At 42.6% G+C, this 25255-nt stretch overlaps 1 protein-coding gene across 6 annotated transcripts in view; it reads left to right on the top strand.

Moving 5' to 3' along the window:
* The window catches only part of COBLL1 (cordon-bleu WH2 repeat protein like 1), a 124262-nt gene that overhangs the window by 49689 nt on the left and 49318 nt on the right, over positions 1-25255 (top strand). For 4 of the 6 annotated variants that reach the window (XM_043505215.1, XM_038422788.2, XM_043505214.1 and 1 more), the window contains exon 2: positions 17470-17659. In XM_043505215.1, the coding sequence (XP_043361150.1) occupies positions 17568-17659 (92 nt within the window). In that variant the 5' untranslated portion in view covers positions 17470-17567. Of the gene's footprint in view, positions 1-15067; positions 15377-17469; positions 17660-25255 lie in introns of those variants that run through there. The other 2 variants (XM_043505212.1, XM_043505213.1) reach the window with 2 other exon arrangements.

Raw genomic sequence — 25255 nt, 5'->3', positions numbered from 1 at the left:
GAATCCAACAAGCCAGCGTGAGTTCTTTCAGGAGGGATTAGGCAGACAAGGTAGATGCTGAGTGCTGGTACCACCTGTGCTCCAAGCCTGTCTGAGGAAAGATACCCTCTTCTCCCCAACAAGGAATTTTAGGGCAGGCCTTGTCTTTTTTTTTTTTTTTTTTTTTTTTTTGCATTTGGGGCCAGTAGTGGCCAAGCTAAAGTGAGTCAGTTCAAGTGGTACAAGGGGAGGGAGGTGTCTGCTGTCAGCAATGGTAGACATGGATCTGAAAACTACTGGTTAGCCCTACGTAACAAAGGGCTGGGATCAGCGTTGGCACTATTCCCAACACCTTCCCTTCCCACCCAGTGCTACCAGGTAACCAAGAGCAATCATGGGCTTCCGCACCAGCAGTTCCCTCTTACCCTTTCCAGACCTGATGTTGGTGAATACCCCACTGTCTCATAACTTCTAAGATAAGAGGGTTCCCCAGATTTTGGGGAAGTGAGGGTTGGATGTTAAGTGTGAGCAAGAGAAGTTGGCTGAGGGATGGAAAATTCACTGGTTTCTCAATATGGCAAGGAATTTTGGCCCATGCTTTACCGTATTTTAGTAAATTAGAAATAACATCAAGCCCAAAGCAAAGTTTGTCAGGGCTTGAGAAATGTACCCAACACCTTTTAGTCTGAGAGAATATTAACCAAGGTGAAAATACCTGCACAGACACTTCCCTCAAGGCCACCCTCCTCTGCAATTTAAAAGAATAAAAGTTGTTTTGCCCTTTCTTGCCCTTCCTGTCCTTAATTCTACATTTTCTTTCTTTCTTTCCTATAATAGACCATAGTGCAGCTAGCATTCCCTGAGTTTTCTCTTGTCTTAGCCTTTTTCATGCTCTTTTTTTTATCCCTTCAAGTATCTCCTTCCCTACTTTGTGTTCTCAACCTGCTATTGAGTTTTTATTGCCTCTTTTATAGGAGAAAGTTTTTTTTGTCTCTTCTCTAATTTTAACCCATCAGTCTGTCTCTCCCCTTTCTGGTCATCCATGCACACAAAGGGCTTGGAAATTTTACTAAATACTCTGTAGCTTAAGGCAGGGATGCTGGAACAATTTGTATAGTGGGGGTTCTAACAGCCTTTTAACCAAACTGTAAATCCTGTATGTAATGGAAAACGCTTCAAGCCAGGAGATGCAGCTGCACTGCCCTCCCACACCCCTAGTTCCAGGACCTATGGGTAAAGGACTGAAATGTACAAGCCAAAGACTGATACAAAATATGGGGAGTCTTATTGTCCAGGGGCAGTTCCCAGGTGAGAAGCCTTCGCTACACGCAGCTGCTAGGAAAGGGGAATTGCTTGGGATTATTTCCAGGATGCTATTGCTGGACTCTGCTCAATGACTCTTTCATATGAACCTAGCATTGTAGTTCAGCTAGTAGTGTCTGAAATTTAAATCCAGTCTCTACCCTTCAAATTCTTTATAGCTCCTGAAAGGGAGAAAAAGCTTCCTGTCTTCCCCACTCCTACTACAGTGCTTCTTGGCTTCTGTGAAGTAAGTGTGTGTTTGTGATGTGGTGGTGCTGCTGGTGGGTGGGGAGGGCTAGTCTTCCTCTCCTCCAGGCTCTGGGCTGTTATGTTGGGGAATGTTACTCTTTCTCTCTCTCCCCGCCATCCCTCAGTTTTCATTTGAGTCCTTCTAGCAAATAGTTCCAGTGCTTGCCCCCACTGTTTCTTATACAGTGTGTGTCTTAAAGAGCAGCAATAGAGAGAAATTGACCTAATTCTTTAGTCTGACTGGTGCTCTCAATGTTCTGAATGCCAATGGTGAAAACCATGAGCACCAGAAGCAGAACTGAGCTTTCTGTTCAGACTCAGTTCATGATTGGAAGGTTATCCAGAAAACCATGAGTTACACCTGGTCGACACTGGGGGGAGCTCAGTTGGTCTAAGTTACACAACTTCAATTACGAAAATAGCGGTGTCTTCACTGTGGTAGGTCGACTGCTGACGCTCCCCTGTCAATTCCGTGTATGTTTCTTGCTTCGGTGGAGTACCGGAATCCACGGGAGAGTGCTCGGCGGTCGATTTATCGCGTCTTCACTAGAAAATATAAATCCACCCCCTCTGGATTGATCGCTGCGGAGGTAAGCGTGAACATGCCCTTAGAAGCTTAATTGTCAAAGGAGGGGTGGGGGGAACTTTAGAGTCTGTGCAAGTTAAGGGCATTGATCTGAGAAGTTTTCTTACTGACCATGGGGAAAATGGGATCAGTGTGAGTCTTAGGTCTTCCCTAATGGATGTAGCATAGGTTTGCTTAAGTTATGAGCACATAACAGATTTATTAGTGTATCAAAGGTTAAGCCCCCCATTTCAGCTTGGATTCCTCTTTTGCTGCCTCTGTTTGTCCTGTTTAGTCGCCAGTTATATCAAATATTAAGACTAATTTATAGAAATTAATTCATCATTTATTTTGCTGTAGTGGGAACCTAAACTTTACATAATTTAGAAAGTGAAGAGACTAATTATTGCAATTCAAGCTGAGTGCAATGTAAAAAATAAATAGCCAACTTAAGCTGTTAAAGGTTTCAGAGTAGCAGCCGTGTTAGTCTGTATTCACAAAAAGAAAAGGAGGACTTGTGGCACCTCAGAGACTAACAAATTTATCTGAGCATAAGCTTTCGTGAGCTACAGCTCACTTCATCAGAAGCATTTTAAGGTTCCATTAGAGTAATCTTAAATGTTACTAAATAGGTAATGAACTGTTATTTAAAATGTGATTTTAAACATCAATGTCCCTTTTTAGTTAGTTCAAATGATTTTACTTAAATGGTTTTGGTTAATGGCTTTAAAAGTCCAAATCAACAAAAGACATATATAGTGTCTCTTTGAAGTCAGTGGGTAGAAAAATTGTACCAGTAAACTGTCACTTAGCTATAACAAAAGCAGATGCTCAGTTGATTAGTACCTAATAATTGAAGTGAGTGTGACTGTTCATATGTATACTATTGAGAACAGACTTAAGTTTTTTCTAGATTAGGGCCTAATAGAAATCTTGAAGGAGAGAATAGGCTTTTTAAAACTTCTTGTTTTTAGGCAAGCTTTAACATAAAACTCTGAATATATAGGAAATAAAACTTCAACAATGACTAAAGTGAGAGGAATGCCATATTTTGTTGATAGTCTTAAGAGGTTCTCTTATCTTTTAGATGATCTTCCACAGAGGAAGACAGGAAGAATGGGAAGGAGAGATTTCTGAAGTGGGGTGGGGAAGAATCATAGCGCTTCCATTGCCTGCAGGATTTTTAAAAACCTCCCTAACGGACCCTCTAGAATTGGAAAATATTTTGTTTACCTTAGAAGTCTTCCAGTGTCAATGCTTTGGGATAGCTCATGACCAACTAGCATAGACGTTATGCTCTGATATTGTTTTAAAGTTACACAGTTTTTATTTTCTGTTGGAAAAAATATATTTATTAAATATGTCAAAACTAAGATTTCTTTTTTTTAAAAAAAGGGTATTGGCATTATTTTGAATCAAGAATAATAATGTGTAACACCTGTTTGAAAGTTTTTTTCATCCGATAGTTGTGTATTCAGGTGCTCAATTCAACTGTACAATATATTCCTTGCACATTGCAGTAGATAAAGCAAACATACTGTATAGGTTTCCTTTCTTTCTTTTTCCTTCACACTGTTCCCTTGCTTCAAGTTGTTCAGAAATTAAACCATTTATTTAGAGAGTCCCTTATAACTATCAATATTCTAATATTAACAGGTTAGTGAGTTTTAGTTGCATTAATATTTGGTATCTGGTAATTCCATTCTCTTAGTAGCAAGAGGTTAACATATAAAAATATTGATTGAAGAAATCTGAATATCTAAAGTTAAATCTTAAACATTTAAGAGTTCTTGTTCTTGAGACACTTTTTATTTACTTTTCGAGTTATTTTGCAAGCTCTGTGAGAACTGAAGGGGAAATGTTTAACATGCCATTGGGGAGACTATCTTTATTTTTAACATAAAAAACATTTCTTTAAAACTGCTTTCGATGCAGGGGGAAAAAAGCCCCATAAAACATCTTGAGCTTTATATAGTGATTTTTTTTTTTTTTTTAATCTGGCGGTACGGAAGGAGAAAAAATGATCTCAAGATCTGATCAGAGACACTAAGGGCACAAATATACTTGACATTTAAAGTGCAAAAAGTCTTTTTTTACGCAAAAACCGCCGGAGCGTCTACACTTGCTAATGACTTTTTGTGGTGAAACTCAGAAGTTTCGCCGCAAACAGAAAACCACCTCCATGAGAGGCATGCAGTTCTTACTGCTGATCCTTTTGCTGTGATGTGCAAATGAAAAGACATGTTCTTCCTGTTTACACAGCTTTTAGCCTCCAGAAGATATCCCACAATGCCTAGGTGACCACTCTGGCCAGCAGCTCTGCTGCTCTGACGCCAGGTAAACAGATGTCTGCGCTTACCACTGTGAAACCACAGGAACTTTGAAATTCCCCTTCCTGGTTTCTTGGCAAGTGCTCACTTAACTGGCCAGGTGACAATGGTTGCTCCACCGATCCCTTGCTTGGAGCAATGCTGAGCTACTGGACCTGATCAGGGAAGAGGAGGCTGTGGAGGGACCCAGGATGCCCTGCGATCATGCCTCCCCTCCCACGAGACCTATCCTCAAAATGGAGAGAGCTGCACTGTGGGATAGCTGCCCTCTGTGCACTGCTCTCACGGTGGAAAGTGCTGCAAATGTGAACACGATCTGACACTTGTGGAATTAAGTGAGTACACAAACCAACGCTTTTCTTTTCTCTATCGCCGGTGTAACTGACAGTGCAAAAACTCTGCAAGTGTAGACATAGCCATAGATTGTGGCTAAAAGCAACAGTTAGCCTCAGCATGAATCTTGACATTTTTCCTTTTGAGACTAATGCATTAGTATAGGAAGTATTTGAGTTTCTGCCATTGTGAAACAGTAGCACACTTTTGTAGGGATGGTGAGTGCCCAGCCTTTTCAGTAAAACCTTATTTACAGCATACAATGGAGAAATCAATTCCCCTGATCAGTTTCTGTCCCTTCACTCTTCTTGGAGTTTTTTTGGTTTACTTTTTTAGCCTTGTTTTCATTTTGTTTGTATAGTTTTTATCTTATTCTTCGCCTTTGACCTGCCTTTTGATTTTCTTTCACTGCCTCGGCCTGTTTACTTGTCACTCTTCCCATTTAGTCTTTCTTACCTCATCCCTTTCTCAAGTCTTCTCTGAATAGTGTGTTTAACATTATTTGTCTCTCGGGGCTTGTCTACATATAAAATTAAGTCGACTTTATCTAATTCGACCTTGAGCTTCCAAATTAATTAAGTCAGTGGTGCGTGGCCACACCATGCTCATTGTCTTGATGGAGTGCGTCCTTACTAGCAGTGCCTGCATCGATGCACAAAGCAGTGCATCGTGGGTATCTATCCCAAAGTGCAACTTGCTGCATTGTGTTTTGGGAGGTTTGTGCAATGCCTCAAGGACCAAACCATTGTTGCAGGGGAAAATGGGAACATTGTGTCGGCATCCCATGATGCACTGTGCTCCCTTCCTCATATCAACGGCAAACAACCCAGTGGTTTTTGCGCCTTAAAACCGCCACACGTATGCCATAACTCCAGAAGCATGCAGCTTGCTCAGCTGTACACTCTTGCTGTGAGCATCTCAAACACCTCGTGTCTTCTCCTGCAGTATTTCCAGAGCTGAAGTAGGGCCCTCTGCACAGAACATAGCAATGTCCGGCAAGCAGCCCTGCTGCAGGCAATTGAAAAAAACAATTCACAGTTGCTGCTGGCAGTCACAGAGCAGCTGCACTCTGAGCGCCGTTTCTGGTCCTGAGAAACAAGCACTGACTGGTCGACTGCATCATTTTGCAGGTATGGGATGACGAGCTGTGGCTGCAGAACTTTCGAATGAGGAAAGCCACCTTCTAGGAACTTTGTGCAGAGCTTCCCCCTGCCCTGCAGTTCAGCAACACAAAAATGAGAGCCGCTCTGACAGCGGAGAGGCGAGTGGCGATCGCTATTTGGAAACTTGCAATGCCAGACAGTTACCGTCAGTGGGGTATCAATTTGGAGTAGGTAAATTAACCATGGGAGCTGCTATGCTCCAAATATGCAGGGCCGTTAATCGACTTCTGCTATGAAGGGTAGTGAGTCTGGGAAATGTGCAGGACATAGTGGATCGTTTTGCCCTGATGAGGTTCCCTAATTGGGGTGGGGCGAAAGATGGCACCCATATCCTCATCTTGGCACCAGACCACCTTGCTGAAGAGTACGTAAACCGAAAGGGATATTTTTCAATGGTGTTGCAAGCGTTGGTGGATCACGGGGGCGTTTCACACACATCAATGTAGGATGGTTGGGAAAGGTTCATGAGGCACATATCTTTAGGAACTCGAGTCTTTTAAAAAAGCTGCAATCCGGGACAGAAGAAAGTCTGGGACTTTCTGTATAGACCACAAAATGAACATTGATGACGTTGAGATGCCTATAGTTATCCTGGGGGGACCCAACCTACCCCTTGCTCCCATGGCTCATGAAGCCATTAAGTTTCAATATTGTCATGAAAAGTAAAGCACTTCTGGAAAATGTAATGCTTTTTGCAGCACAGTGCGCATGTATGTAGTACAATACAGTTCCACATGTACAGCAACATATGGCTTTGTTGAGTTTAGCTGATGTCTTCCAACATCACCTTGTTGTGATGAAAAACAATATTTTTGGATAGACAATGATCATTATTCCCCCTCGCTACCACTATGCTAGAAAGTGAGTATTGTGTAATGGTAGTCAGTCAGTTTGGGAGCTAATAGCCTTACTGCGTGTTAGTCTGTATGAACTGTGACTGAGTTTGCGCTATATTGAATATACAATAGAAAATTAAATGCATACTTAACTTTAGCTAAGAGCTAACTATCTAACAGCATCTTCAAGCCCAGCATTGGAAATATAATAATTCCATATTTTGACAGAACAAAGCAGATATCAGTTGTCCGGTTAAGATGGACAATCAGGTTTAAGTGTATTAAAAAGGAGTGCAGCATATGTGATGTGTTCAGTAGTGAGAAGAGTGTTAAATACTTTTGATACAAAAAGACATTTCATGAGCATTTTAACTTTTAATTCCAACATGTGATCTAATGCAGAGTAGCTTGTCAACATCTGTGTACTTGCCCTGCCAAGAAAAGCCATGTGTTCCAAATTTCCCATTCCAGAAAATATTCTCTGTGGAGGTAACAAATTCATGTGATGTTGTGTTACAAATGCTACTGTTCTTTTTTGAGTGATTGCTCATATTGATGCCAATTAGGTGTGTGCACGCTGTTGGAAAGTTTTTCCCCTACCAGCACCCATCGGATCGGCTGTGGAGCCCCCTGGAGTAGTGCCTTCTTGGCGCTCAATATATGACCCTGCTGACCCAATGCCTCGTCAGTTCCTTCTTACCGCCAGTGACAGTCATTGGAACTGTGGTGTCTTGCTTTGCAAGCTCTCCACATTTCCTTAGCTTCTGATTCGGACTGTTTGTATGATTAGTTCTTAGCTGGTTCTTAGTTGTTGTAGTTCTAGTTCGTTAGTTACTTAGCTGTTGGGCTGGGAGGTTTACCCTCCACCCCGACTGCGTTCTCCTTGGAGGACTTACATGCGTAAGTCCCAGGGGTTCAAGCCTTGCAAGAAGCCCGTGCCAACAGGTGACCCTCGTGACGCTTGTTTAAAGTGTCTGGGGGAAGCACATCAGTCAGAAAAGTGCAGGAATGGTAAGGGCTTTCACCCCCGAACCAAGGAGGAGCGGTACTTTAGATTAAAACAGCTCCTTATGGAGGTGGCACTTAGACTGCAACCCATATCTGCATCACAGGACCCAGCGCTGAGTTCGCTGGTGCACAATGCCCTGGTGGCAGTGGTGGAGGTGGCACCGCGGAATGACTCTGATAGAGACCATGGCACCATCGCTCCCCGGCACTGAAGACAGCGGGACTGGCCTTGCACCGATCCCATTCACCAGTGTAGAAGCGACACTGGAAGCAAGGGAGGAGTGGTTCCCCTACTTCAGGACCCACCCCATCGGAGCCAGCCAATGAGGCGTGTCCCACGGAGGAGTCCCCGGAGCCAAAACTTTTGAGGCCTGCACCATTGACTTTGGGCCCAAGGGGGACCGTTGAGTCCAGTGCACTTGTACTCCCTGGGTCCGGTGGTGGAGGAGGTAGAACTGCCTTCCACCCCAGACACCTTTTGAAGCTGCCAGGGACCTCATTGCAATGATGGCACCGAGGTCCCTGGCCCTTCCTATTAAGCCTCCGATACCACCACAGGTGGTACCGTCCTGGGGAAAGCCAGCAATATCTGCCCTCTGACAGCCTGCAGAGGGGAGGCAGTGCTTGGAGTCCCGGCACCAGTCGCACTCGCAGCACAGGTCTGACTCGCAGCACCTACCAGCAGGCAATCCTGAGCAGGTACAGTTTTAACTCCTGGAACTCAATGCTGAAGTTTAGGGAGCTGGTACCAGCAGAGTCCAAGTTTCGGGCAGTTGTCAAGGGGGGGGGGTCAGGCAGTGGCACGGACCTCTTTACAGGCCTCACTGGACACTGCGGACTCGGTAGTGTGCACCTTGTCCTCAGGGATAGCTATGCGGCGTAGTTCATGGTTGCAGGCCTTGGGGATCCTGCCTGAGGTTCATGTCCTTGGGGATCCTGCCTGAGGTTCATGTCGAGAGCAGCGAACCAGTCTGCCGATCCAGAGAAGGGATAATTGTATTGTTGAAGTTCCACGTGGTCTCCCTCTTTACCATGAGCTTCTTGAGTCCTTGCAGGTCTAGAATGGGTCTGAGCCCCTCCCCCTTTGCTTTAGGGATTAGGAAATATCAGGAACAGAATCACTTGATCCTTAGCTCCTGAGGAACCTCCGACACTGCTCCTATGGCAAGGAGCACCTGCACCTCCTGGATGAGGTCCTTCGATGGGGTGGGCCTGTTTGCCAAACCTACTGACTCCAGGCTGCGTAGCCTCAAAGATTCTAGGGCGACAATGAAAACTTTGCGTATGCATATCCCTGCAACCCAGTGAAAGCCCTTTTAGCCCCAACTGCTGCAACAGCGGTCGTATCCTCCTTGGCCGAGGCAAGATATTTACAGGTGCAGAGGTAGGAATGATAAGGCCAGGGCCTGACTAAGCCTTCGTTGGGCTCAAAACAGACATTTTGACAGTGCACTGGAGAACGGAACACTTGTCTCAATGCTAAATCCTTCCCCGTGTTTTTGAACCGTCTGTCCCACTTCTGCCAGCCGTGGTCTCAAATAACATTGGACCACTGGGTTCTTCACATGGTGGAAGTGGGATAGTCTCTCCAATTCTGCTCCTACCTTCCCACCCTGCTTCCTCGTCCCTCTTCAGGGACCCCTCTCATGAGCAACTCCTCATCCAGGAGATGCAGGTGCTCCTTGCCATAGGAGCGGTGTCGGAGGTTCCTCAGGAGCTAAGGATCAAGGGATTCTGTTCCTGATATTTCCTAACCCTAAAGCAAAGGGGGAGGGGCTCAGACCCATTATAGACCTGCAAGGACTCAAGAAGCTCATGGTAAAGAGGGAGACCATGTGGAACTTCAACAATACAATTATCCCTTCTCTGGATCGGCAGACTGGTTCGCTGCTCTCGACATGAAAGATGCGTATTTTCACATAGTGATTTGCACTGCACACAGACTTTTTTAAGGTTCGTGATCAAGCAAAAACAGTATCGATTCACGGTCCTTCCCTTTGGACTATCGACAGCCTCATGAGTGTTCACCAAGTGCATGTCAGTGGTAGCAGCCTTCTTCAGAAGGAGACTGGGGCAGGTGGAGTTGCAGGTCAGTCTGGTCACATCCATGTTTGAGAGACTCTGTCTCCTCCTCAGTGTAAACAAGTCAACCTTGTCATCAACCCAGAGAATAGAGTTTATTGGAGCAGTGTTGGACTCTGTCTAGGCAAGACTACGTCTGCTGGAGTCCTGATTCCAAGCTATGACCAGCATCATTTGATGCATAATAGAGTACCCAACTATTACAGCGAGGAATTGCCTCAGTCTCCTCGGTCACATGGCTGCCTGCATGTACATGGTCTGACATGCCAGGCTGATGCTCAGGCCTCTACAGATGTCTCACTTCGACATACTGCCCAGGGCAGCACAACCTGGGCTTAGTGGTCATAGTGCCACAGAAGGTACTAGAGTCATTCCAGTGGTGGGTCAATGCTTGAATAGTCTGCGAGGGAGTCCCCTTCAGCAATCTTCAACCTTCCTTGTCTGGGGTGGGAGATCTCGGAACGCAGGGCCTCTGGGCACAGGATGAGCTCTCTTTCCATATCAATATCAAGAAGCTCAGAGCTGCGCAATTTGCTTGCCGGGTTTTCAGTCTCAACTGCAAGGCCAGTATGTGGTAGTTATGATGGACGACAACACTGCAATGTTTTATATCAACATGTGGAACCCAGTCCTCGCCCATCTACCAAGAGGCGCTCAGGCTCTGGGAATTCTGTATAGCCCACTCCATTCACCTGAAAGCATTGCATCTGCCAGGAGTTCAGAACATACTGGCGGACCACCTCAGCAGGTCCCTCCACAACCACAAGTGGTCCATCTGGCCGGACGTCATTCACTCCTTTTTCAGAAGTGGGGGTTCCCCCAGGTTGACCTGTTCGCCACTCAGAGGAACAGGAAGTGCTCAGTGTTTTGCTCCTTCCAGAAAAGCAGCCCTGGCTCAATCGCAGATGCATTCCTGCTACCCTGGGGAGGCCGTCTGCTCTATGCCTTTCCCTCAGTCCCTGTCCTGCTCAAGGTCCGCAGAGACGGGGAGGAAATAATTCTCGTGCCATCAGCGTGGCCTCTTCAAGACTAGTACCCCATGCTTCTGGATCTGTCGGTCGATGCCCCGGTCATATAGCCACTCCTCCACGACCTTATCGCTCAGGACCATGGTCGGCTTCATCACCCAGACCTTAGGTGCCCCCCACCTCATGGCCTGGAAGCTTCTTGGCTGAACCCCATAGAGCTTCTGTGCTCAGGGCAGGTAAGGGAGGTCTTATTCAGCAGCAGAAAACCCTCCACGAGGACCACATCTGGCAAAGTGAAGAGATTCACTTGCTGGTGTGACCAGCATCATACACCCCCACTCCAGGTGCCGTTACCTCTTATTCTGGAGTACCTTCTGCACCTGAAATAGCAAGGCCTGACAGTGTTGTCCAAAAAAGTAAACCTAGTGGCTATCTCAGCTTTCCACCCCAGAGTCTCTGGGTGCTCCGTCTTCGCCAACCCCATGGTTGGACGGTTCCTCAAGGGTCTGGAATGGCTACATTCCCAGATCAGACAGCCGGTTCCTGTGTGGGACCTTAACTTGGTCCTCTCCAGGGCTAATGGGGCCCCCATTTGAACTGCTGCCAACTTGCTCCCTTCTCTACCTGTCGTGGAAGGTAACCTTCCTGGTCACCATTACATCAGCAAGGAGGGTGTCTGAGTTAAAGGTCCTTGTCTCCGACCCACCTTACACAGTTTTCCACAAGGATAAGGTGCAACTCGGGCCTCACCCGGCCTTTCTTCCTCAGGTTGTGTCACATTTCCATACTAGCCAAGACATTTTCCTGCCTGTTGTTTAATCCTAAACCTTATACTAGTAGCCATGAGCAGAGGCTGCAGTCTCTGGATGTTCGGTGAGCACTAGCCTTCTACATCAAGCGCACTAAACCATTCAGGAAGTCAAACCAGTTGTTCATAGCAGTGGCAGACCAGATGAAAGGACTCCTCCTGGTCTCATCTTAAAGAATATCTTTCTGGATCACGTCCTGCATCCACATGTGCTACGAGCTGGCCAAGACACCAGCTCCTGCACTTACAGCACGCTCCACAAGGGCACAGGCCTCATCGGCGGTGTTCCTGGCCCAGGTCCTGATACAAGAAATCTGCAGGGCAGCAACTTGGTCCTGGGTGCATATGTTCACCTCTCATTACACCAGCATGCCAGAGATGATGTAGCTTTCAGCAGAGCGGCGCTCGAATCAGCGATTACATAACTCCAACACCATTGTCTAGGTAAGGCTTGGGAGTCAATCTAATTGGAATCGATATGAGCAATCGCTTGAAAAAGAAACTATTACACACCTTCTCGTAACTACTGTTCTTCAAGATGTGTTGCTCATATCCATTCTAAACCCACCCACCTTCCCCTCTGTTGCGGTAACCAGCAAGAAGGAACTGAGGAGGCACTGGGCCAGCAGGGTCATATATTGAGCTCCATGAAGGCGCCACTCCAGGTAGCTCCAGTGCCAAGCCAATGGGTGCTGCTAGGGGAAAAACTTTCTGACGACCGTGCACGCGGTGCGCGCACACACCTAATCGGAATGGATATGAGCAACACATCTCGAAGAACAGCAGTTATGAGAAGGTGAGTAACAGTTTTTTTGTGTGTCACTAATTTGAGAGCTATGTAGTTCTAATTTTGTATTTATTTTATTATTTCTTATTTTGATTTAAAGAAAATATAAAAAAATAACTTTATGCAGTCTCTCTACACCCTAGTAACATTTCAGTTTAAAATTACAAAATAACACCCACCAGCATAATGCATTAGAAAATTCGTGTTCCAGGCCAGACAGAATATTATAGATACCCTTGTGATGACTTGCTTGGACTAATTTTAGAATTGTTTTTATATTTTTATGGCAGGCATTACCACGTGACACTGTTGCACACAATCTTCCAAGTTCTATTTTTTTTTAAGCATGTAAGCAAATGTTCAGTGTTGGGGAGACATGCTGCGTTGGTTTCAATTTTGGGTTCTTTGTAAAAGCAGTGGGAGATGGGCAAGCAGCCAGAAAATTTGGTCTCCGATTAGCGTCAATTCTTGAGGCAGAGTTGCTCCTTGGGAACAGGGCATTGGTATTAGGATGAGATTCCTGAAATAAGGAATTGCCTGCATGCTGTTTAATCATCTCTCTTCAAGAACTGGTATATATGTGTAAATAAAATAAGTTAAACTTAGTATATACCCAGACTCCACATCACAGATTTCACCTGGGGAAAGAGAGCCACCAAAGAAGTGGGAAACAACAACAACAAGGGGGGCGGGATGGGGAAGGGGAGAGGAAATGAATAAGACAAAGAATTCAAAACAGAGAAAAGGACAAAAGAGTGAAGACAAAAGGGGGTGTGTGTGCCACCAAATGAAATTAATAAGCAGCAGGTTTAAAACAAAGAAAAGGAAGTGTTTCTTCACACAATGCACAGTCAACCATGTAATGCTAAAGTTGACATAATAAAACCAGGTCAATGAGTGGCGGTAGCTATGTCAGCGGGAGAGCGTTTCCCACCGACGTAGCATTGTGCATATAAGCACTTATGCAGGCAAAACTTGTGTTGCTCAGAGGTGTTCTTTTTCACACCCTGAGTGACAAAAGTTTTGCCAACATAAGTGCTAATGTAGCCCTGTCCTCAGTTCTATATCTTTCTTCAGCATAAACTGCCATTGTATGAATTGGGTTATGGTTTTATGATGTGGACAAATAAAAACTTTGGGTTAACTCATATTGTTAGTGACATCTGATAGCTTTGAGACCAGACCTCCAGCAGTGAAGGCAATTGCATTTGCCTACTTGGTTAGAGAAGTAATATTAACCCATCAATGCTTGTTGAACAAATCTTGCCCTCCTCTTTGTTTTTAACAACAAGGGCAGTTCTGACCCATTCAGTGCAAGGATCATCCTAAGTATCTTAAAGAAGTAAAAACAGGCCAAAAGAGGGAGAACTGATTTATTCTGCATTGTTAGAACCTGTTTTATTTGATAAAAGGTACATATTTACAATTTTTAGTGGTACCACTTTTATTTTTGTCACTAGTTTCTTCTTTTAACCTATATAAAAACCAGAATCTCCATCTTAAAAAAAAAAAATAAAAAAATCGTGATTCACAAAGTGTTTCTAGAAGTTTTCATGTAACCCAAAAATAACCCTGGCATGCTGCCCATGCTGACCAAAGTTAATTGAGTACCGGTTAGCTCCATGCATTTGAATTTCTCACAGAGGAGTTATAAACCCAAACTAACACTGATTTAAGCTCTGTAACCCTGTATATAAGCAAATTTTAATTTTTTTAAATAAATATATGAATGGAGGAAGGTTCTGAATCTTCATCATGGTTGCTTGATTTGGAAAACTGTAAGTACTACTGATTTGTTTTATAGAGCAGGGGTTCTCAACCTTTTTCTCTCTGAGGCCCCCCTCGACATGTTAACTCCAGGGCCCAGGGGGGGCCGGGGCCTTGGGCATAGGTATAGTTTGACTTCTATTTTGGGGGTTGGGGGCCGGGGACCAGCAGGGCTTGAGCCACCTAAACATGAGGGGTCCGGAGAGGGAGTGCCACTTCCACCCTCTGACTCACCTCAGCAGGCCACCCAGCCTGTCTGGGTTGGGGGAGGGGAGGCACAACCAAAAATTAAAACTCAAATGTGGGGGGCTTAGCTCAAAAATTTTGAAAATTTTAGGGTGCAGGCAGGGAAGTGGCTTGGTGCAGGTAAGGGGTAGCTGGGGTTGTGTGCACATGGGGTGGCTGTGGGTGTAGGGAGGGGGTGGCTAGGAGCTGTGTGTTGGCAGGGGGTAGCTCAGGGTTCAGGGAGAGGGGTACTAGGGGCTGTGTGTGGGCCGGGATAGCTTAAGTGCAGGGAGGGTGTAGCCTCAGGGTATAGGGAGAGGGGTATTAGGGGTTGTGTGCTGGGAGGACTCCCCTGCGGTCCCTGTTCTCAGAGGGGTCTGCCAGCCATGGAGCTGGGTCTTCTAACCGGGGCAGCTCCTACTGGCTGCCTCTGTGGGAGCAAAGGGGGCTGGGAGCTGAGGAGCAGCTTCAACCTGGGGCACCAGCAGGAGAAGTGGGAATGCTGGCACTGCGTGCTACATGGCACCAGCTAGAGCAGCAGCTGTCCCGCACTGCCTGGTTCTGGCTTCCTGCCTTCGACTTGGCCAGGGGACAGGGAGAGGTGATCGGGAGGGGGAGGTGTGGAGCTGCCCCCAGGACTGCCGTGCTCTTGTGCTGCAGTTTGGGGGAGGGAGGCAATGCTCTTCATGTCCCCAACTTTGCCCAGGGGCTCAGGGCTCCGGCCCCACAGCCCCCTTGAAAGGGCTCACGGACCCCAGGTTGTGAACCGCCATAGAGGATGTGAATAGTTAAATTATCCCACTTGGACTTTTGAAGTTCAAAGCTCTTTAAGTACTTTCAGAAACAAACTGATTAGTCATGTGAAATATTGTCACAATTTAGTAGTTACATAGTCTTGTTTTGCAATGCTACTGTGGACCTTGCTGTTTGTTCGTAAGTGTAAGTAGCTTTGAGCTTCAGTTTTTGCAGGGAAGGTATGTGTTTCTATTCTCTGTATGCTAAAGCTTTGTTCTAATTTCGTGCATTGCAGGTCATTGCAAGTAATCAGAGTAATTGACATTTCTTTGGGCTTGCATTAAAAGTAAATTGCTTTCATTTGGGGCATGCAGATACTTAAAACATGTTTCTATATTGACTTTATTTGTTTTTTGTAGTGAGTGTAACTTCAGCATTCCCTTAACATTTAGATGAAGGATATAAAAGCAAAGAGATTATACAAGTTAATACATGCCTTGAAGTTCTGTACACAAACTTTTCTTAAGCTGTACATTTTTGGGGAAATGTTTCAGGAATATATCTTTTTCCACTGAATATAAAGTTCATGCTTTTCCAAATACTTCCCTCATGTTCAGCTCAATATTTTAAAGTTATGGGAATTTTTTTAATAAGTTGTCAAGCTTCCTGAAGAGTTTCTGTAAATAAACAGTTGCATCAAAGGAAGAAAAGTCTACTGCATGTGTCTGGAAATTTTTTTGAATGCCCTAAAGTATTTTGTCACTGAAGACTGATTTCTGGTTATTCTTTCAAACTGAGATATTACTTCAAGATTTAAAGTATAATTTTGAGTAATGCCTTCTTGCAGTTTAATCACTACCTTTTTGAGGATTGAGTTCACAAACCTTTTCCCCTGAAATTTAAACACATTATTTCCAAATGATTAAATAGTAGTGTTTTTTTGTCAGGGAAAATTGTACAGTTACTGTTTCGTTTTTTGTTTTGTTTTTTAAATGTTATCCTCAAAACCTAGGTTAGGACAGATGTGTGTTGCTGGGTTTTTTTCTGTATGCAACTTTTACACTTTTCACTCCTGCTTGTTGTCAAAGAAGTGTGAGTTGCACCATATTGCAACTTAAACTCTTACTATGTGCAGCTTGCGTCCAGTGAGTAATATATACCACAATTTATGTCACTGCTGAGTTTGGCGCAGAAACTTCAGGCTACATCAGTCAACAGAGTCTTCTTTTTAAAGGAAAAAGAGTAGCGTGATCCTGGTCAGACATAGCAGATGATAAAACATTGGAAAGCAGTGGACATGTTATTCCTTGACTTTAGCAAAGCTTTTGACATGGTCTCCCACCGTATTCTTACCAGCAAGTTAAAGAAGTATGGGCTGGATGAATGGATGATAAGGTGGATAGAAAGTTTGCTAGATTGTCGGGCTCAACTGGAACTGATCAATGGCTCCATGTCTAGTTGGCAGCTGGTATCAAGTGGAGTGCCCCAAGGGTCGGTCCTGAGGCCGGTTTTGTTCAATATCTTCATTAATGATCTGGAGGATAGCGTGGATTGCACCTTCAGCAAGTTTGCAGATGATACTAAACTGGAAGGATAGGTAGATACGCTGGAGGGTAGGGATAGGATACAGAGGGCCCTAGACAAATTAGAGGCTTGGGGCAAAAGAAATCTTATGAGGTTCAAGAAGAACAAGTGCGGAGTCTTGCACTTAGGATGGAAGAATCCCATGCACCGCTACAGACTAGGGACCGAATGGCTCGGCAGCAGTTCTGCATAAAAGGACCTAGGGGTTACAGAGGACGAGAAGCTGGATATGAGTCAACAGTGTGCCCTTGTTGCCAAGAAGGCCAATGGCATTTTGGGATGTATAAGTAGGGGCATTGCCAGCAGATCGAGGGACGCGATTGTTCCCCTCCATTCGACATTGGTGAGGCCTCATCTGGAGTACTGTGTCCAGTTTTGCATGATAGAAGGTGGTTTTGTTTTTGTGTTTTTATTTACAGTGTGAAAAATCACCATGTAAAACTGAATACAGTTTGGTTTTATTGGATCCTTAGTGTGGATTAGTAATACATTTCTCTCATGATTCACCACCACTAACATTTTAACAATCCTTCTGTGAGATATTCAGGCACCTGGCTTGCACAACATGAGGGAGAAAGCAATATAATATTGGTCATTTTCACTCTGATATTCCTGTTGGACCATAGGGAAAGCATTGTGTTGAGCGTAATTATTCACTAACTGAATATTTTGACATTATGTTGTACTATAAAAATGTACTGCTTGTTATATTTTTTAACGTTTCTTAATTCTTTTTTTATCATTTCAGAAGAAAAAGCTAAAACTAAAGCTCCTCTTCCTCCATCTGAAACAAAAAAAACTTTGAAGTTTCTTCATTTGATGATACAGAACCAACTAAACTGAACCATGGAACAAAAAGAGAATATAACTGAAAAAGACATAGAATTATCTGTGGTCCTTCCAGGAGATGTGATCAAATCTACTACTGTTAATGGCAGGTATGGGATAGAAATTTTTTTTGAGAATGACATTCAGTTTATACTGTCTGCGGTTACACTTTCTGGACAAACTTATACAGTCCTTAAATCTATACTCAAACTTGCACCTCTGAAGAAAATAAGTTGTTTAATTAGTACTCTGATACTAATTGCTTGTTAATGGGGAAAAATTCAAGTATATAGTTATATATTTCAGTACTCTTCTCCCCCCCCTCCCCCCCAAAAAAGGTGTGTTTTTTCCAGACTTTAAGATTAAAAACTTACTTATGGCAAGGAGTGTTAAGAACCAAATTAGCAAGAACGGAAGGGGTGAAATAATTTTATAAGTCATTGTGTGTGTTGCGTAAGGAGGCACCCAAGGTAGAGGGACTGTAGCTGCCCATCTCCACAAATGGACTCATTCTTACTCCTAGTTAAATCAATTATTCAAGGGTGAGTAAACTGTTTACCTTATTCACATAGGAAGTGATGCCTTCAAGATTTTCTCACCAATCTCATTACTACTTCTAGATTGCAGTGAATCCTAGAAACTGAGTCCTAAATGATGATGGGTGCCAAAAAGATTTTGATGCTTTCAAACTCTCTAAATTTTAAAATAAATGGATGCTTTCTATCCAAGCCTCTGTTATATTAATGTTTTAATTGAATGTCTTGAAGTCAAGCCAATCAAAGAATAGAACATACTGTGAATGCAAGCCAGTAAATTTAAGTGAGGCTTTTCTTTGTGTATACTGAGGCCACTCCAATTCAGAAAGCTCTGAAAACTAACTGTTGTGGTGGAGTCAGAAATCCTACTATCCTAAAGCAAAGTGGAAAATGTATATACCATCTCAGTTCAACGTGTCAGACTTTACAAGAAAAGATAAATTTGTTGCTTGCATGATTTGCAGCAGGTTAAATGCCAGCTTGTTGCTTTCACAGTCTGGCTGATGAAATAAAGAACCCACATGTATATTTTGTTCTTCTTTGCTTGTCTCTGTGTTGTCCCTGTGTTTTTGTTTTTAATTATGTAACCTAAACTAGTAAGCAGCTGTTGCCCTCTCGTTACTTAATAAGCAATTTATCCTTGTATGGCTTGCTCCCTCATGTCTGCAGACTTCCCCCTTCAATAGAAAGGGCAAGCCTTTCACTTAGCAGAGTTATATTTGTCCTTTATTCACTAGGGTCTGTAATTGACAGAGTCTCATAGTGCTTTTCTAGGCCCAGATGATCTTAAAGAGAACTTTGATTTGAGGATAATGTTTCTGAAAAAGGATACATCTTCTGAAATCATTTACTGAGGTTGTGAGAATGCCAAGATTCTTTGGTAAAGGAATTTTGCTTGTTCTTGCACCTAACTGAACCATGGCTTGTATAATTTGTCAGTGTTCAGAAAGGTGGCTCTGCAAGTTTATCAGATAAAATGTGGGCATAGTGTGTCATTTAAGAACATAAAGTATACTGATTCTTTTGGCAGTTTTGTTATCCCATGAATTAATGCTTTTAGTGGTGATTTTGCGGCTTAGTATGTGTGATCTTTTTTTACTGTTCTTGAAAGTGAGCAGCTGTTAGTGTTTGCTAGACCCATTCATAGTGCAGGGAGATACTGTGCAGGTTTCACCATTCTGCTCTGCAGATACACTTCTAACAACTGTATTTTTCCAATCTTGGGTCTGTTTTGAGCAGAGCTTGCTAATCATGTGTCCAGTTGTATGCTGGCGTTGTTAGTTTGTGGACAAAATAGCAAGATCTACCTGGTTCTAAATATGTTGTAGACAAATTACCTGTCGGTTTTTGTCTTATTCGTTCCTCTGTTTAGACCCAAGAACGGATTTAAAATTCCTGAGCTGAAATCTAGTATAGAAATAGTAGAAATTTAAACTGGGCACAGGAAAGAAAGTAGGGAAGTTATATTTTCTTACAACCAACTGCATTTCTTCACTTTGCCCAAGTGTCGGAATGCCATAGAATGAATCCTCTGTGCAGTTGTCTGTGTTCTGCTGCACAGCCCACTTTGCTGAATGTGCAGTTAGGCTGAGCTTAGTGAGTTACAAATGGTTCCAGAAGAGCTGTGCTGAATCTGTGTTCTTTACATCCTTGGTGGATTTTTTTTAAATCAGTTTCTGTGTACTTCCAGTCATTTAGGATATTCTTCCTAGTAATTTGTTGCTTTACTCTGTATAGTTAGTGAATAACAAGCTTTGCCTGTTTTGCTGCCCTAGTTTTCAAAAACTGTTGTATTTATAATCATTTAACAAATTATGTTTTTACCTTAAAAGTATGTTCTGTGTGTGTTTTGGGAGGGGGGAAAGAAGGAGTAAAGTGCAAAAGAATATACTTAAGTAATTAGTCATATGAAAATAGATTTTTCCCAACCTGGAAGAATTTTGATGACTACTAACACAGAGCTGCCAACTTTCATGATGTTATCGTGAGCCTCGTGGTATTTGTTGTTCTGAAAGCCCAAACTCCTGGAGTTAAGTAATTGAGAAGTTTAGCTGTTTTTTTGTTTTTTTTTTTTTTTTTGTTTTTAAAATACATTTCTAGCTCTCATTGTTTGGGAGAAAAGCTTGGAAATGTTACCCAATTGTACCCTAAAGATTCAAAATCCAGAAGATAGATAAAGGGTCTCCAAATATATTCCTTTGAAAAATCACAGGATTTTAAACCAGTCTAGTGATTCTCTCCCACCCCTCTGGCCTGACTTACGATTTTTGAATGTTTGGGCTTGGTAGTACTGCTAACCTTTTAACTACTAACATTAGTTCCCTCAGAAGAGACGTTCATTAGGTTGTTAAAAGTTGGCTGTGTGAGTACTTCATTAGAATTCTGTAAACCTTTTTACAAGAAACCTGGCTACAAACTATTTCTACAGTTCTCTGTATAAGAGCAGTCAGTTACTTAACATTAACCATTGTAGTTTCAGTACTGTTAAAAGAAATGGAAAAAAAAATAGTTTGAGTGCCCTTCCAACCTTCCAGTAATACTATATGATCTTGGCCACTTACGTTGGCTAGAGAATTCTTGTTAATCTTCCCAGTCAGGGCTAAAGATGAGGAGATTGGAGCTGGAACAGTGAGTAGGGGTGTGTGTGTGTGTGTGTGTGTGTGTGTGTGTGTGTGTGTATGTAATATATATATATATATATATATATAAAATTTAAATTATGTTGTGATGAGAGATTCCCATATATTTATTGTTCAGCATGTTGTAAACGTACATTATATCTTTTTTCATTGCTTTAAAAGACATCTGGAGTCAGAAATAAGTACTGTTCATTGCAAAATAAAAACATTATTCAGAGAAACAGGTAAACTGGAGGCTGATGGAAAGGTATTTTAAGTGTGCAAATATGTTTTTGTAATCCACTAATCAGAAATGGTAATTTGGGAAAATTTATGTGACTTAACAACATACAGGACATGCAAAGAGCAACCCAGGATATACAGGGATGGCAAAGCCTTGTTTGTGTCCTATGTGTTGTTTGATGGCACAAGAAGGTTTCAGATTCAGAATAATTCACTGAATAATTTACTGTAAATATGTTTACTTTTTTAACTAATACCGCTAGTCAGATTAACATACAACAATTAACATACCATTTTCTTGTGGCTGTGTCATGTCTTATGGAAGGTTGATTATAAAAATATTTTGATCAAACAAAATTTAGCAGAAAATGCTACTTTAAAAATTACTCCAATGTGGCATTTGGGTTACTTTTTAACAATTATTTACTTATGGACTCTGCCTTTTGACCTTCTGTGTCAACTGCATCCATAAGTTGGCATGTAGAGACAATTTACTTTGAGTCAGTCATGACACTAAGAATTATTTAACTACCAAGGATGTGTTACAACAACAAGGGGCCTCATTAAAGCATTTTTATCTCTAGTTTCTGGGATGGCAACAACTGCCCCCCTCCCCCCCAAATAGTGCAGCTGAAAACAAACTTTATGAACTGGTGATCATCGAATCATAGAAATGTGATGTGAAATCTTACTTCCAGGGAATGAATTAATACAAGAAGCCAAAAGAGTAATTCAGTTGTATAGAAACATTTAAATAAAATTATGTGAAGAAACAAATGCAGTCATAATACTCTGAGATGGGGAGGAAAGGAAGGGGTGTGTGTGTGTGTGTGTGTGTGTGTGTGTGTGTGTGTGTGTTCAGATTGCTGGATACTCCCATTATAAAACCCTGTGTTCAGCTGCTTATAATTTTGCCGGACTAACCGTTCAAGCTGAGTTTTTCCATGCTGTGTGTCTGTCTCCGGCTGAAGCTTTGGAAAGTTTCAGCAAAAAGGTTCAGCAATTTTGGAGAATGAGTTAAGGAAAAATAAATTTTTAGACAACGTTAAAAAATGGGTACAACAATTTCCTGAGAAGCTGTAGTGCTTCTAGACTTTGGAGCAGGGACTTGATATTTGGCAGTGAGGTTGCCCTAGGGCCAGGGAGGTGCCTTTTTGGCTATCCCTATTAAAATCTATCCAAATTGAGCCAGACTACATACCTGTGTAAATCACTGTTTGCACATGCTTGGTAGAGGTTTGTTAGACGCTGGCAGCTAAATTTTCCAGACATTCATTCTTTCTACACTGAGCATGCTCTATCTTCAGAGTTTTATATGAGCCACGCTAACCACAGTCAGCCCTCATAGAGCTCACTGAGCATGCTCCAACCCAGGACTAAACAAGCATTTTTGTGTGTGCAACTAGTGTGTCTGTTAGTCTGGCTCTGCTATGGTACCAGACACTAGAAATGAGGTCAGGAGACTCTCTCCTATGCCTGTACTGTCGTGCTCCCCTTACTGGTGCCCAGGCATGTAAAGGGTAGAAGGAAGAACAGCCTACATTGACGGCAAAGAGGTGAGGATAAGAGTTGGGGATTCAGGAATAGTCTTGAGTGCATCTATTAACTTGAGAATGCTTGATTTTACAACCTTAATGTTCTTCTAATGTATTTTTAATGGAGAAACACATTTATTTAAGCTTTGGTTAGAAGGGTAGAAAGCAGATGTGGCTGAAAAGTTATGGCACTAAAACTCCTAATATTATAATGAAGCTGTCTTCAATAAAAGGTTGTACATGATTCAAATATATATAATTTTATGTCAGTAAAGTTCACACAGTGAATTTCTTCTTTTTGTGTTAGGACATCTGGGATGATAAATATATAGCAGTGGGGAAATCAGATGTCTAAAGTTTCTTGTAGCAAAGACCTCTCACTGAATTCATTTCACCTTTCTTTGAAATATTTTTTTCCATAGTTTCAGTGAGCCAGTATTCCTATTAGTGTTAGCAATGAAGAAAAAATTGAGAGATGTCACCTGTACTACAGAATGTGGCTGGTTTCTTTTTGTTTCAGACACTGTGCAGTAATAGGATATTGCCCAATCCTGCTTCATATGTTTGCTTTCAAAATCCACTTTTAAAGGTTAAGATTTTGATTATGGTATCATAAATCGGGGGGGATGTAGCTGGAAGCAACATTTGTTTCAAGCCACAGTAGCAGCCTAAAAAGACCTGCAGATAAGAGCAAGGAGGACCTTCGTGCCCTGAACGTTAGCATCCTCTCCACATTAATATCTTGGAAGCTTTGTGAAATACTTCTTCATGCCCCTTTTCCCTACTCCAAATGAAGCCCACTGTTTTTCACTTGGATCATCCTGATGTGGACTGAGTTGGGGTTTAGGATTTTGGAGGAAAATGGATTTTTTTTTTGTCCCTAAAATATAGTTCACTTTATATGTAAAGGAGGAGATCTTTGTCTCTCCCACCTGCAACACCAGGACCAGGGATGCCCAGCTGATAGTGCTAGAGTCTGTGCTTAGTTGCCAACCTTTTAAATAAAATGAATAGATTTTTCTCTCTATAAGCTGGAAGCCATTGAGCTGATGGAGCTGCTGTCTCCATTCTTGTTCAGCCATAGGGAGATGAGAATGCAATGTCAGTCTCAGCAGCCCATCCTCTCTCCTTCTATCCACTTAGATTCATAGATTCCAAGGCCAGAAGGGACCATTGTGATCATCTAGTCTGACCCCCTGTATAACACAGGCCAGAGAACTTCCTCAAAATCATTCCAGGAGTGTATCTTTTAGAAAAACATCCAATTTTAGTTTAAAAATTTGTCAGTGATGCAGAATCTCCCCAGGACTTTTGGTAAATTGTTCCAATGGTTAATAAACTCTCACTGTTAAAAACTTTACACCTTATTTCCAGTCTGAATTTCTGTCTTCAGTTTCCAGCTACAAGAATTGTTATACCTTTCTCTGCTAGATTGAAGAGCCTAATGTTAAATATTTGTTTTGCATGTATATACTTGTAGACTCTAATCAAGTTACCCCTTAACCTTCTCTTTGTTCAGTTTAAATAGATGGAGATCTTTGATTCTGTCACTAGAAGGCATGTTTTCTAATCCTTTAATCAGTCTTATGGCTCTTCTCCAATTTATAAACTTCCTTCTTGAATTTTGGGCACCAGAATTGGACACAGTATTACAGCAGCAGTTACACCAGTGCCAGATACAGAGGTAAAAATAACCTCTCTACTCCTACTTGAGATTTGCCTGTTTGTGCGTCTGAGGATTGCATTGGCTCTTTTGGCCAGTGTGACACTGGGAGCTCATGTTCTGCTGATTATCAACCACAACCACCGAATCTTTTTCACAGTCACTGCTTCCCAGGATAGAGTCCCCCATCCTGAAAGTAAGGTCTGTATTCTTTGTTTTTAGATGTATACATTTACATTTAGCCTTATTAAAACACACGTTATTTGCACAGTGTACCAAGCGATCCAGATTGCTCTGAATCAGTGAACAGTCCTCTTCATTATTTGCCACTCCCCCAGTTTTTGGGTCTTCTGCGAAGTTTTATCAGTGATCACTTGGGTGGGAGAGACTTCTTCTCAACGGGTGGGAGCAGAAGGAAGAAGACAGCAATTTCTTTCTTCCTTCCTGCCAGGGGAAAGAAAATGATGTGTGAAGGGGAAAGGGTGAGATCAGTGCTCAGGAATGGTTTCCCTGAGTGGAAATGTAATTGATCTTGTGAAGAGCTTACCGATGAGTTTCTTACTGCACGCCTCAGGCGGGCATGTACTGACGGGATTAAGGCACAGAAGTTGTTTTTTCCATCCTACCACACAAACCCAGTACAAGATTGAAGGCTACTTGATGCTTTTGAATCAGATTCTTTTTTTCCAGGCAAGTGCTGCCTCCTGCTGCTTAAGCAGGTAATAAGACTTTCCTCTAGAAGATGAAAGAGGAAAGAATAAACATAAAAATAGAGCAGAATTTAGTCTATAATATCCTAGCGCTCAATGGTGGCAGATGGACTGTAAAGCATCCCTCTGCTAACATGATCCTGAATTTAGGAGTATGTTCTTTTGAATAATTCCAACATTTGAAAATGTGCTTGTCCTGTTGTGTGTCCAGGGCTATGATTCCAGCCCCGAAGCCTGAAGGAAGCTTGCTTAGGAAATAAGCAGTGCTAGAACCACAAGAAGTAGTTGAAATGCAGGAATCATAACCTGGGTTAATTTTAAAAGTTAAAAATTAAATCAAGGCATTAAAAAAATCCTCCTATTACTTATGTTCAGTCTCTGTTAAGCAAAGACCAGTCTTT

The sequence above is a fragment of the Dermochelys coriacea genome, chromosome 11 (genome assembly GCF_009764565.3).
Source record: "Dermochelys coriacea isolate rDerCor1 chromosome 11, rDerCor1.pri.v4, whole genome shotgun sequence".
NCBI lineage: Eukaryota > Metazoa > Chordata > Testudines > Dermochelyidae > Dermochelys > Dermochelys coriacea.
This window is presented reverse-complemented; position numbering and strand designations above follow the sequence as displayed.